The sequence below is a fragment of the Mandrillus leucophaeus genome, unplaced genomic scaffold (genome assembly GCF_000951045.1).
Source record: "Mandrillus leucophaeus isolate KB7577 unplaced genomic scaffold, Mleu.le_1.0 Scaffold950, whole genome shotgun sequence".
In the NCBI taxonomy this organism is placed as follows: Eukaryota; Metazoa; Chordata; class Mammalia; order Primates; family Cercopithecidae; genus Mandrillus; species Mandrillus leucophaeus.
Genome location: NW_012110364.1, coordinates 461,938 through 479,909, shown reverse-complemented (window position 1 = coordinate 479,909; position 17,972 = coordinate 461,938). Strand labels below are relative to the sequence as shown.

The 17,972-nt window shown below is 35.1% G+C and overlaps 1 protein-coding gene across 2 annotated transcripts in view; it reads left to right on the top strand.

The window, feature by feature from the left end:
- LRP12 (low density lipoprotein receptor-related protein 12) overlaps positions 1-17,972 on the top strand; it is a 92,618-nt gene that overhangs the window by 60,034 nt on the left and 14,612 nt on the right. For both annotated transcript variants that reach the window (XM_011970542.1, XM_011970541.1), the window contains one exon: positions 12,479-12,614. In XM_011970542.1, coding sequence (XP_011825932.1) covers positions 12,479-12,614 — 136 coding nt within the window. The remainder of the gene's footprint in view (positions 1-12,478; positions 12,615-17,972) is intronic.

The window sequence follows — 17,972 nt, the reverse complement described above, 5'->3', positions numbered from 1 at the left end:
TATATTATATATCAAGTATTTATTGAACAATTATGTATTTATAACAAAATAATTATGTTATATTTTTATGTTACATTACAGGTTGACTATCCCAAATCTGAAAATCCAAAAATCAAAATGCTCCAAAATCCAAAACATTTTGAGCAACGACATAACACTCAAAGGAAATGCCCATTGGAGCATTTCACACTTCAGATTTTTGGTTTTGGGATGCTCAGCTAGTAAGGATATATCTGCACATACTCCATAATTTGAAAAAAAATCAAAATACTTCTGGTCCCAAGGAATTTGGATAAGGAATATTCATTGTATGTTGTAATAAACAATAACCCCAGCATTAGAGCAGCACATGTGAGTACCAGAACTAGAGACAGAACAGGTTGTATTGTGACAGAGTATGCAGTGCTTAGATGGTAGAAGTGAAGTTCATCTGGATGGATATATCCATTTCATTGAGTGAGCCAAACCTAGTGAAGGTAAAAAGGCAAGTTCTGTTCAAGCATTTGACATTTTCTTTTCCAATCTGTAACTCTGGGAATGACTCTTCAAAGTGTGATAACATGTTGGTTATCAGTAATTTTTCCCAAGGCATGAATTTGAATTGAATGTACTATGAAACTGTTGTGCAAAAGCCAGTCACTTGGTCAATAAGCGAACTGTACTTGGGTATCAGTTGACTAATAGCCTGTTATAAGTAAGGGGGTGATTTGATATTAAACTGCAGTAATGGAAATACAGTATCCAGAACCAAGCAGATGATCGTTCTTCTTTAGTATTCATGCAAACATACTCTGGTATTGTTTATTTCTGGGTACCACCCTTGACAAAGGACACAGTAACTGGAACACTACAAAAAACTGTGTCAAAGCTGATAGAGATGGGTTACAAAACCATGAGCTCCAAGGCCAGTTTGTTAGCTTAAGTGATGATTTCTGCCTTACCTTTTTATGCTTCCAGCCAGAGTCACAGTAACCTTCAAAAATTAGTAATTTTTCCCATTCTGGAAATAGTAGTAGTTTGCTTTAGCCTTTTAGTCTTCTGTAGTGCTTAAAATTGGAAAATGTAGGTACCATGTCAGTAATTTTTATACGCTTGCAGGAAAAAAAATTGCCCTCATAAGCCCTTTAAAAATGGCATAAAAGTATGCATCTTCTCTATTCATCTGATGTTATGCATTGTTAGCAAAATCCTAAATTATTCTTACTAAGAAGTTTCAGGGTGAAGCTGGCTAGTTAGTTCCATTTTGGGTGGGTATATTCAGTGCCTTTGCTCTCCTCATCTTCATTCATACTGTGCTATGACCCTGTGGTTTTTTTTTTGTTCTTTTTTGTTTTTTCTCCTTCTCTATCTATATTTTTGTCTCTTCTGACTTTATGTTTTGTTTTATTGCCATATAACCCTTGATTATAGTTTGTTTGTTCTGAACATTAGTGACTTTCAAGATACCAAGAAATTACCTGCCTTGATTACAGCCGATAGCCAAGTAAAATATTTTGGTCCTTAAAAAATGTCACTTAGAATAATAAGAATAAATATATGGCTGTATTCAGTCTTAAAAGTCAGTACTAATGTGGAAGAATATTCATTTAAATTATAAACAGCTGGATATAAGATTTCCTACTTGCCATGGCACTTGCAGTTTCTAATAATAGTCTGAGAGTAATGAGAGTCCTAAGTGAGAGTGATGGATTAATATCATTTTTTTCTGCTTGCCTGATTCTTTACTTTCAAGTCATAATTAAAACCTTTCCCATCTTAGGCTAGTAAATATTGCTACAAGTTGAGCATCCCGAATCTAAAAATCTGAAATTTGAAATGCTCCGGAATCTTTTAGAGCACTGACATGATACTCACAGGAAATACTCATTGAAGTATTTCAGATTTTGGATTAGGGATGTTCAACCAGTATATATGCACAAATATTCCAAATTTTGAAATCCAAAACACTTCTGGTCCCAAGCATTTTGGATTAGGGGTACTCAACCTATGTTCAAGTGCTAGTTAATTATTCCCATACAGGGAGAAGTTCAGTTTTCTAACTTCTTTTTTAAAAAGAATGAAGTTTGGAGTAATTCTAAGGAAATCTTACTCATGTTCAATCTCTGTCCCCTTCCAACTCTGTCCATCCTCAAAATGTTGACTGTTGTGACATTTCGCATTATGACGCAGCTTGGCTCAGGTGCCAGGGAGTCAGAAAACCCCATTTAAAGAGTCTGGAGGGTCAGAGAAATCAAGACACTATTTAGGCAACAAGCGCAGTCAAGATACAGGAAGAGGACTTTTGAATCAAGTCATTTCTGCCTAGCTGTGGGCATATGTTTCCAGTTCAGGTTACAGGGCCTAGTTATGTTATACATGACATTTCAGTGAGGGCAACTATAGTACTCTAACTTATTTTTCTTGCATATTCCAACAGTTGGTCACTTGCCATGTATTCTCAGTGGCCCATAGACTCTATGCTGAATATGCCTGCTTTCCAAACTGTCCATTTTTAAGTGTCTGTCCGTTGCTCTTCCTTTGAAATGTCTCCCTCAGCCTCCACTTCATGCCCTTATTGCTTCTATTCTACTCCTTGCCCTAAGCATCTTACCCATAATTAACTATATATATATATATGTTCTCTTATTAAAAGTAGGTTCTAGAATGCTGTTTATAACATTTTTAATTCCAAAGATACTAAGAAGCTGGTCAGTCCTGCCTATAGTTCTTAGATAATGGAATCAATCTTTAGAAATTTCAAAACTACTAACTGTACTTACGTTCTCTGTGTTATTATAGATTATCTACCCTTTTAATCCATGTTAATGTAGGACCAATAGTTCGTTTTTCTAGAATAGACCACTTTTGTCATTTAAATGCTATTGAAGCGGCTCCCTTCCACCTCCCTGGTAATTTTTCCAGATGTCATAGGGAGTTCTTTAGTGGGCAGCAGTTTGTCTTAGTGGTTAAGAATACAGCTTGTATGAAGTCTCTTGCCTGAGTTCCATCCCAGCTCTGACACTTACAGCTTTTTTGTGACCTTAGGAAAACTACCAAATTTCTCTATGCCTCCATTTTTTTCTTATCTGTTAAGTAGGGATAATAATAATAAGCATTAAAGTACCTGACAGGTAGTAAGTTCATTAAGTATTAGGTAATTTTATAACATTATCATCAGCTGTGGATCCAGGGCCTGCATACGTGCTTCACTTTAATGATACTTACAGTCCTTGGACTTAGAAACCATACATTTCTGACTTGAAGCCGAAATCTCATCCTCAGCACTGTGTGTCATACTTAGTCTCTAAGTTTTCAAACTGCTATTTCCTAAATTAACAATAGTCCAGGAGGTATCTGATATCTGATGCTAGTCATCTAACTACAAACTCTGGTTTTTCCATGTTTGGGTGCCTCTAGTTGTTTGCATAAGCATAGTATTTTCAATGTATTGGATGATTCCCTTGTTAACTTTCAGAATAATTTTTACTCTAATCCCATATGGCCATTCAACAGACACCATTTGCTTACCAAATTTTTATTTTGGAGATGGTGGGGTTTTTTAGTACATTTATTTCCATTGGAATCAAATCCTTCTTACTAGTTGTCAACACTTGGAATTGCTTTTGTACTCATCAGCCATAATGGAATTAATATTCTTTATAATACACTCTATACAGTACTCTGAAAAATGAGATGGCCAAATGACAGTAACCACTGTTACCTATATATGCTATTATCCTTTGCTTATGAACAGAGTGAGCATGATTTTACTCTGTTGTGAAACTTTCATAAAGTAAAATTGTACAAAAAGATGAGTTTTTATAATTGCCTTTTAGGTGATCTCTTTGCCTCACTGGTTTCTCTTCCCTCAATAACCTTTACAAAATACTTGGATCACATAACTTCCTTTTGTAGTAGGTCTATCTTGGCTTGACTACTGTCTATAGAATTGGGTCATTAAATTCTTTTAACTAGTTTAGAGTATGCTTTTCTGTAGCTCTACCACCTTCTCTTCTATGAAAGAAATCGTTTGTGCATAGTCAAGCAGAACCTTCCCTGTTCTGTACCTGGCATAATGCAGGTTTTTGGTCAGCCTTTGTTTCTGTTTAATAACACCATGTGTTTAACTGAACATGTGGCACTTTGCCTAAAATTACTTGTTACGCATTATATCATGTAGTACTGTATTATCTGGTATGATGTCATATTAACTATTAAATGCTTCTTGAATTCAGTTAAGAAGTACATGTCATTGTTATAAAACTATAATTTCCATGAGAGCACGAGTTCTCTATTTCTTTTGTGCCCTTCATATGTGTCTTAGGAAGTTAGGTGGTCAGTAAACATAAACAGACACTTACTTGCATTTCAGTTTTGTGATTTATTAAAATCAAAATCACAAAGATTTCACATAACTTAGTCTCAACTACTTTTTGTCATAAAGTATCAATTCTTGTCAGTTTAAAAAAACCCAGTTCTTCATCTGTGGAACAGGAAATTGTACTTTTTCTTTGACAGTAGTTCAGCTCTAATTATAAATATCTTTACTTAATGTTTTTTTCTGTGATTTTTTAGGTGTTTTGAAACTATGAAATCTCAGATTGCAAGACAGCTTGAAATTATTTTGAAGCGATCCTCCCTCTTTCATGTGTCCTCTTAATAGAGGTTGTTTGAGCACTTCCAATTTTTTAAATAATTGATTTAAAGATAATAAGTATGATGCATTAATCTAGTTTTAAAACAATAGTCCTATGCTTTCTGTAGGATTATTAAAATAGTATAAGTATAAACATGAAGAGTCTTCAGTGTTTCTTCATCAGTTGATCTTGCCCTGTTTTCTAAACTATACAATGAGATTTTTGTATTTTAAACGAGAAAACTAAAACCAAAATCTTAAGAACTCCGTCAGAGAATCTCTACCTACTCATTCTTCAGTTAATTCTCCCTTTCTCAATTGACAGCATACATGATAAATTTTAAAAATATGTATTCAGTTAATCTTTCATATAGCTTAACCATTATTAGCATTATAATAATGTCATTGTCTTTTTCCTATACACTAGATCAACTGTAAATTAAATAGGCTTTTGTGGGGGCTAGTCACATAGCCTGTGTGTTCCTACTGAAAAGATGCTATCCACATTGGAAAGTTGCTATCTTTTGAATAAATATTTAGAACCTCTTTAATTTGGGGATTTCTATTTCTGGGGTTATAGGAAATTTATAAAAAGTAGAGAATGTAGATCATCATTATTCAAAGTACTTGCGTATTTGTTTATATCAAAAGATAACTGACGAAAGTAAATTACATGATTTAGTTGATACTGGCTGGGTGTGGTGGCACACACCTGTAATCCCAGTACTTTGGGAGGCCAAGGAGAGTGGATTATTTGAGTTCAGGAGTTCAAGACCAGCCTGGGCAACATAGGGAGATCCCATCTCTATAAAAAAAAAATAGTAAATTTAAAAAGTTGATGCAAGTAATTAAGAGATGTATTAAGGAAGCAAAATGAACAAAGACTAACAAGGCTTCTGAGAAAATAGTGTTGGCGTAGATCACTTACGACTACATACCTTTTAAGTATAACCCTAGCAAATAAAATATCAATCCAGATACTAGCACAGTCAAATACCTGTAGACATTTACAATTAGAATCAGTCTATATTCTGCAGCCATATATGCATAGGTTCATGCTCCCCTACTTAAAGGTATTTGCTTCTAATGGAGACTAATTTAATCAAAATTAAAAATACACGTCAGGCATATCCCTCATCAATTAAGTTGTTTTGTTTTCATAGTGGTGTGATGTCTTGACATTTCCATCTGCATTTTGCAGCTTCCCAAGATAGCTTAATATAGACAAAAACCAAGGAGTTATTTTAGCCAAAAAAAGTAACCACATTTTGCAATAAAGAAAGGCAGTTTCTATAGGGTTTTCATATTTTTTCTTAAACTCTGAAAACTTCTACTTCTGGTTATTTCAAATCATTAGCATGCTGGGAATAAGATCTTACACAATTCTGCATCGTACTGAGAAGATTTATTTATTTGCCAATTACATATAAACTAATTCTTAAGGAAGAATTAGCCAGATCATAGCTGAAATAACTACGTTTAAGCAATAGAAAAGGTATGAATAGAATGAATGTAAGCAAAAGAAAGTCAAGTTTGATGTATTTTAAACTGGGAGGATAGTCAAAATGTAGAAAGATGAAGTTCAAGCCATGTAAAGATTTTGATTTCAAACAAAAACAGATTTATTTCCTAAAGTAAAGTTTTGTGAGTATGTGTCTCAACCCTATCCTTCCCATGGCTTTTATCTGTGTCAGGTTAATCATGACATATTTTCTCATTCTTTGCAGTGCATAACGGTGTCTAGCACTTACTCAGTAAACAATCCCACGTCCTCTTTCAGTCACTGTCCTCTTTCTTAGCCTGAAAACAGCCTTAGTAGCCATCTCAATACAGCATTCCAGGCATTACTACCAACCCATCTGATTTGGCATATCATGTAATATTGTTTACTGACAGTTTACTGTAATGCAAGCAGTGTGCTATGTCTGTTACCAAAATAATTGTATATAATCCTTGGAACACCCTGTGTACTAGTATTTTAATCCCCATTTACAAGTGAGGAAATGGAGACTGAAGTTTGTTTTTTTTGTGTGTGTCTGTTTTTTTGAGACAAAGTCTCGCTCTGTTGCCTACGCTGGAGTCAGTGGCACGATCTCAGCTCGCCGCAACCTCCGCCTCCCAGGTTCAAGCAATTCTCCTGCCTCAGCCTCCTGAGTAGCTGGGACTACAGGCGTGCACCACCACACCTGGCTAATTTTTTTTTTTTTTTTTTTTAAAGTAGAGACGGGGTTTCAGCATATTGGCCGGGCTGGTCTTGAACTCCTGATCTCATGATCCGCCCGGCTTGGCCTCCCAAAGTGCTGTGATTACATGCATGAACCACCACACCTGGCCCGAGACTGAAGTTTTATCTATTTTATCAATATTATAATAATAAGCCACCTCAAATCTATAATGTAAAATGAGTAACAGTAGTATAAATATAATAAACTAGGAAAAAGGAAATTACAGATGATAGTAGGTACTGGAGCTGAAGTATTAATGATAAGTTGGGACTGGGAAACCATTTATAAAGCTTATAAATAATGAAAAATAATGAAATAATGAAAAAATGGAAGACCCAGAGGAGATCCTTTGGAAGATTGGGACAGATTTGTAAGAGAGAAAACAGGACTTGGTTCCCTAAGACGTGGAGAAGGCAGGCTCAATTTCTGACTGAAATTTCCAGTTTTAATCTCTGTGAGGCCTAACTTATTTCCTGTCCTTAAAAATTCTTGAAAACGCCTGTGGTATTCTTCAGTTTCTTTTTCCTTAAGTACCTATTCCATCAATCAAATGCTGCATAGGACGACATAGATTCAGAATATAGGATATTCTGAAGACGAATTTGGGAAACACACAGGTCTGATAATGTTGAATTTGAGGTTAGAATGTCCAGTGGGCATTTGACTGTTCAAAGCCTCTGGGTTAAAAATTTTAAACTCTTGACCATAGTTGAAATTGTAAAAGCGAATGAAATCTTCTGTTGAGAGTGAGAAGAGCAGAGGGCTTTGGAATTAACCATGAAACCAGTATCAGGGGCTGGCTGGCTGACTGGCCAAGGACAGAGGATCTAGTGCTAGAAAATTAACACAGAATAGAGTTAGAAGGAGAATCAGAGGAGGTGATGTCCACAAAGTCTGGGTAGTACAGTTCCAAGTCTGGGTAGTCAGTGTCAAGTGCTCCAGAAAGATCAAGTACCCTGGGAATGAGTATCCATTGCATTTAGCAGTGAGGTCACTGATGACCTTTGCCTGCTAGCGTGGTTTCTGTGGAGATAAGGTCAGAATTGAAAGTCTATTTCAGTGGGTCAGAGAGAAAATGCAAAGGAAGAAAATGAAAAATTTATCATTGTATCCCAGTGAGCTATCAGAAATATAGTGGGAAGAGATGCATGATTGAGGGCTGAAATAGACCTTAGAGGTATTCAAATAGCAACTCCTTATTTCAACACCTGAGGAAATTATTAATAGCACCCCCCAAAATTTAGTAGTTTACATTGTGATAGAACAGACATTGGCAGATAGACAGACAGCGTCTAGGTCTTCTCTTTCCAAATCTGCCAGTATACAAAGGCAAACTCTTAACCCAAAAAGGAGTTAAAAATTGCTTTAATAGTTTCCTTTGACTTTTGAAATGTGTTCTTTATTAGGTATAGAAAGGAATACATTATGGCTGTGCTAGAGCATATTTGTCTACATACTCAGTGTATTGTACATGTGAAAATAGGTTGATAAAAAGCCACTGGTTAGATCTGGAGCCAAATTCCAAATTCAGTCATGTTGGAAATATGCATAACTAAATCAATATATATATTTATAATTAATTCAGTAAGAAACTTTAGGATACTATGGTTTTGTTTTTGATTAGGAAGAATCATTAATATTTTAAAATAATGTTATAAAAGTACATATTGAATTAGAAATATAAATATTGAATCGTATAATAACCAATCTTATTTAGGGGTGGTATGTCTTATCCTTGGGCAGTTGTATGAAAATAAAATATTCACAAAATGTATTTTTGAGTACCATACTAGAATCTTCGGTTTTTGGTATAAGAGCACCACCTATGGGTTTCTCATGTACTTGAAATATTTTTCCTAAAACAAAACCTAATAAAATTCTTTCTAGTTTTTCCCTATAATTAGAATATCGATTTAGTCAAAGGTTAGGAATGTTCTTTGTCATAGATTACTCCCACCTTGTTTTTGGCTGTATGTCACTGCTGTTAAACCATTTAATAAATAGTTGAGTACTTAATATGCTAGTACAGCGTTATAATTCTGAGTTGAATGTAATTTAACTCAAAATTGTATTCTCTTTAATGTAGGTGAATCATTTAATAAATAGTTGAGTACTTAATATGCTAGTACAGCGTTATAATTCTGAGTTGAATGTAATTTAACTCAAAATTGTATTCTCTTTAATGTAGGTGAATCTTACATTAATTCAATGAATTAATACAAATGAACAATTTTCCATATTCTGGGGAAAGGGTAATGATTGTTTTTGGCTGTTTATTTATATGTTTGTTTATATTTTCATGAACTTGAGATTTCCTTTAGCTTACTACGACTCCAGAATGCTATGGTAGGAGATAATGAAAAGTCTCGCTCTGTCACCAGGCTGGAGTGCAGTGGCGCTATCTCAGCTTACCGCAGCCTCCGCCCCTCAGTACTCCAGACTGTACTCCATCCAGTCTGGAGACAGAGCGAGACTCCATCTAAAAAAATATCACCCAGGTTCAAGCGATTCTCCTTCCTCAGCCTCCTGAGTAGCTGGGACTACAGGCGCACCACCACACCCAGCTAATTTTTGTATTTTTAGTAGAGACAGGGTTTCACCGTGTCCGGGAGAAAAGAAGGTGTTATAAATAACTTAGCTATCCTTTTATTAAATTATTGTAATAATAACTCAGAGCAAAGTGGAAGCAAACTGGCAGTTTATTATTAATAAACTCTTAAAAAAGAATTACATTTGAATACATTTAGTCCTTTTCTAAAACATCATTTATTAAAATTAGAAATTTTTTGTGAGGGAGATTTACTAATGAAACAGCAGCAAAAAAAAAAAAAAAGGAAACTTTGACTATGCCTTGGCAATGAGATGAATGCTAAGCCCTTGATGTATCTGTGTGCTGTATGCTATCAATCTGTTCTGAAAGCGATTCAAAACAGATTCCCTTTGGCAGTGGACCCTGATTCCAGGGCAGATCCATTTTTAGATATGAACTTTTTTTCTGCAGTAGAATATACTTTTAAGGCTCTGATGGCATGTTTTCTTCAGGGAATAGGTTATTCTATAGAAATAAGGATTGACTTTAAGTAACATAGCTTGTTTCATTTTGATCATTATGGATAAAATTCTTTAAATTACATAGTATACTTCCTAGCATTCTTAACCTAAATTGAACAGAGTATAAGCTTTGTTACGGGAAAAAAAAAAAAATTGCCGTGCATGGTGACATGCTCTTTGTTGTCCCAGCTACTCAGGAAGCTAAGGCAAGAGGATCACCTGAGCCCAAGAATTCAAGGCTGTAGTGTTCTGTGCTAATGCCTGTGAATAGCTACTGCACTCCAGCCTGGGCAACATAGTGAGATCTCATCTCTTTAAAAAAAAAAAAAAATGCTGGGCATGGTGGCTCACGCCTGTAATCCCAGCACTTTGGGAGGCCGAGGCAGGCAGATCATGAGGTCAAGAGATCAAGACCATCCTGGCCAACCTGGTGAAACCTCTTCTCTACTGAAAATACAAAAATTAGCTGGGTGTAGTGGCTCGCGCCTGTAGTCCCAGCTACTCGGGAGGCTGAGGCAGGAGAATTGTTTGAACCCGGGAAGCGGAGGTTGTAGTGAGCCGAGTTTGCACCACTGTACCCCATCCAGCCTGGAGACAGAGCAAGACTTCATCTCAAAAAAAAAAAAAAAAAGTTATTTTTCCAAGTTACAATTGTAATAGTGATATTTGGCCATCTCTTGGGTTACCTGATTTTTAAACTACAGCTGAACTTAAAAAGCACTGGAGTGCAGGCCGTGTATTATACCAGTCATTTTGCCTATACCGATTCATTATTCACTTAACAACTCTTAGATCAGTATGAATATTAATTTATTATGACAATATACAACAGTCTTACCTTTTGAGAGACAGGCAATAATGTGTAAATTATGAGCTCATGGTTTTTGAGTTTAGTATGTACTGTTTATTGTGTTTCTGAAAACTTACTCATCACTTCTGATAACTGTTTATGTATCCCTGACAGCTACTCTCCCCACTTCTAATTTTCTGCTTCTAATCTGCTGTTACTTTAAAATCAAGTAATCTAATTTGTTGAAGGTTGTATTAAATAAGAGGTTCTAGGATTTTAAATTCTACTAAAGGCTTAAACATCACGTATTTAATTGAGAGAGAATAAATTGTCACATTATCAACTGAATTCTGGACAATGTTAACTATTTACAATGAGAGTTCCAGATAATGCAAGAATAATCCAGGAAAGTATTGGTATTAGTTTTAATTTATTCTATATGCATGAAGATTTTCCTCTGTGATATGCAGATATCTAATCACATGATGATATTTGAAGCACTATTTCAAGATTTTACTTTTAAATAATGTAGGAATCATTAATAACACTGTAATAAATAGCTTGGAAGTATTAATGGAATAAATTGAAGAACTGCTTTGCAGTAATTTTGAATGTTTTACTATCTTTATTCAAACGTCCACTAACTTCTTAACAAAAATTACAATCCAGCATCTTATTGTTAGGCTTATTTAGAGTACCCTAAAAGCAGCATTATGCTCCTAAGGATCTAAACAAAGTAGGTGAGCAAATATTGGAAAGGTAGTTTATGACAAAGAAAATAAACTTGAAAGATGAGTTTTGAAAAAAGATGGGTAGATGGATAGATCAATCTCCATGGCCAAAGCCAGTAATCTTGAACTCTTATTCAGTGATCCAGGTGGAAATTTCCTTGCCTGCCCAAAATATGTACAGTAGTCCCTCCTTATCTGTGGGGGATACCTTCAAGATCCCCAGTGAATACCTGAAACTGCAGAGTACCAAACCTGATTGCTGTCCAATATAATGCCTTTTCCATCTTAACTAAGCACTTAGGCACTGTGGCCATTAACTTTTGCAGTTTGAGGTATCACAGCAAAACTAGCGTGAATTTCTTTTTCCTTCTTTGTAATTTCATGGATATAAGATTCATTCTTTCTTTAGAGCTCAGACAGCTCAGCATATGATTTTTTTTCTGTTGTTGAGAACTTTCACCTTTTCACTTAATGGAAGCACTTTACAGCCTCTCTTTGACATATCTGAATTACCAGCATCACTGCTTTTGTGCTTTGAGACCATTCATAATGGCAAAATAAGGGTGATGCGAACACAAGCACTTCAATACTGTGACAGTTGATCTCATAACTGAGATGGCTACTAAGTAACTAATGGGTGGGTAGCATACACAGCGTGGATACACTGGACAAAGGGGAGATTCATGTCCCAGGAGGGACAGAGCGGCACAGCAAGAGATGTCATCACTACTCAGAACAGCACACAATTTAAAACTTAAGAGTTGTTTATTTCTGGAATTTTCCATTTAATATTTTCAGACCACTGTTGACTCCAAGTAACTGAACAATGGAAAGCAAAATGTCCGACAAGTGGGGCTACTCTATTTAATTGGAATAAGAAACTTTGAAAGGGAGGAAATTGAAATATCTCATTAGAATAATAACTTTTTAAAGTTGATACTACCATATCTTATTGGATATTATTTGATGTGTAAAGTTTTTTGGTTTTTAAAAAATAAACACTGACTTACCTAGTACTATTTTGAATGTATAATAATAAGCAAAGATTGCTTTGGCTGTCTTCCAGCTTGTGGAGAGACTCCAGAGCAAATTCGAGCACCAAGTGGCATAATCACAAGCCCAGGCTGGCCTTCTGAATATCCTGCAAAAATCAACTGTAGCTGGTTCATAAGGGCAAACCCAGGCGAAATCATTACTATAAGGTAATTCTGCCTTTCTGTATTACTACATAATTTATTATAAAACATAAATTCCATTTTCATTTATTATTACTTAGCATGCAGTAATATAAAAAGAAGTCTTTTCAAGAGATGTGATAAAGAACAGCTAATGGTGTCATCTTAAGAGTAAGAATAACAGCCCATCTGGTATGTGTTTTGACTATTTTCTAAGAGTGGTAATGTATTTGCATTGAATCATCTATATTCTTCTAAGCTGCTTTTTAACAAAAGATACACATTTGCAAAATAGCCTATTAGGGTCAAGACTAATCTTTGGCAGTGGAACAAACAAATAAACAAAACTCAATAATTCACTTGGATATCGAGCCCTTAACCTTTGTCTCATTAGTAGAGCCTTCTACCTAAATAAGTTAAAACACGATTGTCATGCATGTCTGTATATGTGTATGTATGTATAAAACTTGAAACAAGCTGATAATGGAGAGTTACTACATCTAGAAAAATCTTTTTTTGTAACTTCGAAACAAAAGAGCATTTGTTAAGAATACAAATGAAAGGCTTTCTTAAGGGTAATAACCATAAGTTTAAGATTGTAAGAATAAATGTGACATATAAATAAGGAAGGTTAAGATTAAATTTTAAAACATTTAGCAAATTACTTGCAGAAAAAAACAGTATGGGAATAAGATTGTAAAGAATATATTTAGTAGAACTAGATATTGCTTGCTTAGGAAAATTCTATCAAGGCCATTAGGAAAAAAATGTTACCTACGGCGGGGGAAAAAATAGTGTGCCTGAATGAAGAACTGCAGTTGGAACAAAACACAAATAAGAATGTCATTTCCATCACAGAGACAGTGTAGCACAAAGGCACCTTCAACGTGCTTTCGTGTGTAACATTGTATGGGTAGGAGGCATAGAATTTTAGATTTAGAAGAGACTTTGGAGATCATAAACTCAAATTCCTTCATTTTACATTTTTAAAATAAGACTTATACATTTAACCTACTTTCTCATCTTTTTTCGTCTTCCTTTTTTGTATATATTAACTAATGAGGAAACCAGTCTCTCCTGAGAAGCATAACTGTCATCTGTCTCCTTTTTTTGGTGGAAGCCATAAACAAGGGCAATAGTTTGTTTTCCTTTTATTTTCCTGTACCCTACATTACCTCTTCTGGAACCCTGGAGCTTGGCACATACAAAAGCTGTTATTCTCCTCCTCCAGGCAGTGTTTTTCTCTTGCCTGATTGAGGGTAGAATGAACCATTAAGGTTATCTTTCTGTAACAGTGTCAGTGTTGAAATGTAAATATACCTATTTTCTGTTACTTGTTGTATGACTGTGTGTTTGCAAAATAACATTTTTACCACATATTGGGAGTTTGTTAGCATAAAACTAGAATTTATAGAGACCTTCACCTTTTAACCTAAAAGTTAAACTTACAGCTTATAGTTCAGTTTTGTAAAACTTGAAAATCTTACCAGCACAGAAGAGATTACATTGAAATACTGCCATCTGGTTTTGATAATGTATTGGATCCTTGAGATTTCGTGAAGTAAAATACACTGAAAACCAAGGACAATACTAAAATGCAGAATAAAATTGAAGTGAGCTCTACAGCTAAAGGAGAATTTCCTCAATTCTGGAAGGGAGCAGTGAATTTGGATGTATACAGACCAGAAGGTGATTTTAGTAATTGTTCAAATTCTTTACTGAAGTCATCATCATGTTAATACCATAACTTTAAAAAGATGACACACATGCATATACACAAAGACAAGTTTTACATATGATTATCAATGCATAATCTTAAATGATTCAAAAGAATCATATGCATAATTAAACGTAGCTCTTTTAGACATACAAATGAGTCAGTATTAGGAAATATTAAATTAACTTACCAAGTTAACAAGTCAAAAGAAAAAGTATGTGATTATCTAGTGTACCTAGATGCTTTAAAGCATCTTGGTAAAAAAGAAAATCAGCCTTCATTCCTGAATTTAACATAAAAATTTTAAATTCTTAGTAAAATGGAATTGGAAATATGATTTTTTAGATCTGGATAGAAGAGGGAAACTAAAGTTATGGAGTAAAAACAAACAATACTGAGAGCTAGCGGTATAAAACTTGCTGAAGATGGTGAAATAAAGGCATTTTTACTTCATTCCTCTCCCTTGGAACCCACTACAATCAACAAAGGCCACCTTATCCATGGGGAAGAGAGGATTGAATACCAGCACCCTGCTTGAAACCAAGGACTAGGGACAGGCAATTTTGCTCAAGACAGGAGGCTGAAAAATCTTCCACCAACCACAGCCTGAATTTATATGGGGCTGAGAGCTTAGAGAGCTGAAAGGGCATAACCTAACAAACATGAATAACTGTGTCACCTGCTGACTCCATGACAGGATCTTTAATACTCTGAACCATCATTTAAGACTTATTCTGGAATATAGACCCAAGCAGGGGAACATAAAGGAAGAGAGGGTTAAAAAAGAGAGAGAAAACCAAAAAACTTCCATAAAATAAACCTCTAAACCGAAATTCCAGAATGTGTGAAAAAATTGAATGCTGAGAAAAACAGCCAAGCAAAATTAAGTTGGAACTCAGATTTACTCCAAACGTTTTAAGATGTATTCTGTCAGGGATTATTTCTCAACTTTCTTTATGCCATGAACACCTAATAGTCTGGTAAAACCTATGTATTCTTTCCCAGATTAATATGTTTAAATTCATTTTAAAAAAATACATAGCATTACAAAGGGAACCAATTATATTAAAGCACAGCTATCAGATATTTTGTAATATTTGTAATGTAGTAATATATGCTTATTTATTAACACATTAACAAAATCAAGTGATGGTTAATTTCAAAGAAAAAAATGTAAGTGTAAATAGTATTTTTAGATACCTGTAAAAACTGAAATGTAACATAAAAATATCTCTAATTTTGAATAGTGGTGGAGTGGCCGGTGGTATAAATACTGTCATGGTCTGTTGTTTATAAGTGAAGGAAATGCTAAATTTTAATAAAAGGTTAGTGAGCCGGGCGCGGTGGCTCAAGCCTGTAATCCCAGCACTTTGGGAGGCCGAGACGGGCGGATCATGAGGTCAGGAGATCGAGACCATCCTGGCTAACACGGTGAAACCCCGTCTCTACTAAAAAAATACAAAAAACTAGCCGGGCGAGGTGGCGGGAGCCTGTAGTCCCAGCTACTCGGGAGGCTGAGGCAGGAGAATGGCGTGAACCCGGGAGGCGGAGTTTGCAGTGAGCTGAGATCCGGCCACTGCACTCCAGCCTGGGCGACAGAGCGAGACTCCGTCTCAAAAAAAAAAAAATTAAAAAATAAAAAATAAAAGGTTAGTGAAAATAAAGGTGTAAATTGTTTCCAACCAATTTGTGATTTTTGAGGGGACAGGAGAAACATTGAATACTCTTACTTGGCCTTTATTAGAAGAAAAGTGTGTTTTAGCATTTCAATTAAAGTATCAAAAGGTAGCCACTGATTAAAAATAGAAGTAATATTGAGCAGTTAATAGAGGAAAAGCAACTTTAAAAATATATTCAAAAAAAGGCTAGATGTGATGGCTCACTCCTGTAATCCCAGCACTTTGGGAGGCTGAGGAGGGCGGATCACTTGAGGTCAGGATCACTTTGAGACCAGCCTGGCCAACATAATGAAACCTCATCTCTACTAAAAATACAAAAATTAGCTGGGCATGGTGGCAGACACCTGTAATTCTAGCTACTCAGGAGGCTGAGGTATGAGAATTGCTTGAACCCGGGAGGTGGAGGTTACAGAGCCAAGATCATGCCACTGCACTCCAGTCTGGGTAACAGAGTGAAACCCTATCTCAAAAAAAAAAAAAAAAAGGAGGAAAAGAGGAAAATGAGAACTGTCTCCCAAGTAGAAAGTTTGTAACACACTTAAAACTAATAGAGAATGTCTAAAAACGAGGAGATGGGGTAGACGCTATGGCTCGTGCCTGTAATACTAGCACTTTGGGAGGCCAAGGTAGGCTCAGGAATTTGAGACCCGCCTGGACAACGTGGTTGAAACCCTGTCTCTACAAAAAATACAAAAAAATAGCTGGGCATGATGGCACATTGCCTGTGGTCCCAGCTACTCAGGAGGCTGAGGTGGGAGGATCACCTGAGCACAGGAGGTTGAGGCTGCAGTGAGCCATGAATGTACCACTGCATTGCAGCCTGGGTGGAAGAGTGAGACCTTGTCTCAAAAATAAACAAAAACAAAACAAGGAGATAGAAAAGGTTAGCTTTGGAGCTACTCATCAAGAGAAAGCTAGTCTAGGAAGATTAACATCCATTGTAATTGAGCTTAAGGCATAAAATACTAGTAACAATTAGGGTGATCTACCAGAAAAAAAAAAAACAGCAGTAAATTTCATGTATCTAACTACATAGCCTGAAATACATGCAAAGCAAAATGTGGAGAATTGCCCAGCAAATTTGACCAATCCACAATTCCAATGGGAGATTTTTAACACACCTTTAATACTTATTTCAACAGAAAATACACATTCTTTTCAAAAGCCTGTGAAACATTTATAAAAATTGATTATGTTTTAAATCACAAAGGAACTCAATACATTTCAAAGACTACATCATTCAGATTGTGTTTTGTTACCACAGTGCAATTAAAATAAAGGAAAAAAAATAAAACCTGTATGTTTAGAAATATATTCTTAAATAACTCCTGAATTAAAGAGGAAATCACAATGGGACTAAATGGTTTTAAAATAACCATAGTGAAAGTAATACATATTAAAGCTGTTAGAATACATTGAAAGAATGCTTAGGAAAGTTTACTACTTTAATGCATTGATTTAAAAATTAGAAAATAAATAAGCTCAGCATTTAACTGAGGAAAGGAAAAGAATTACAGGGTAAATTTTAAAGTAGAAGTAAAGGCCAGGAAAATAATAAAATTCAATAAAACAAAAAGCTGACTTTCTGAAAAACTCAGGAAAATAGATAAAACTCAAAGCAAAACTGAAGAAAAAGAAGATAAAAAGAGCAAAAGTGTCTATAAACATAACATTTTTAATGTCATAAGAATATTATAAGCAGTTTTATGTTAATACTTTTATACAAGTAGATTAATTGGATTTTTTTAAGAAAATTTATATTACTAAAATTGATTCAAGAAGAATTAGAAAGCTGATGAATCAGTAGCCATTGAAGAAGTTGAATCAGCGTTCAAATTAAGACTCTAGAACTAGTTTTATAGGCAAGTTTTACCAAATGAATAGAAAAGGAATTTCCTTAACCTGGTAAAGGATGTCTGTTAAAAAATTTAAAAAAGCAAATTTAATGTCAAAGTTAATTTTAGCACCAAGGACCAAGACAAAAATGTG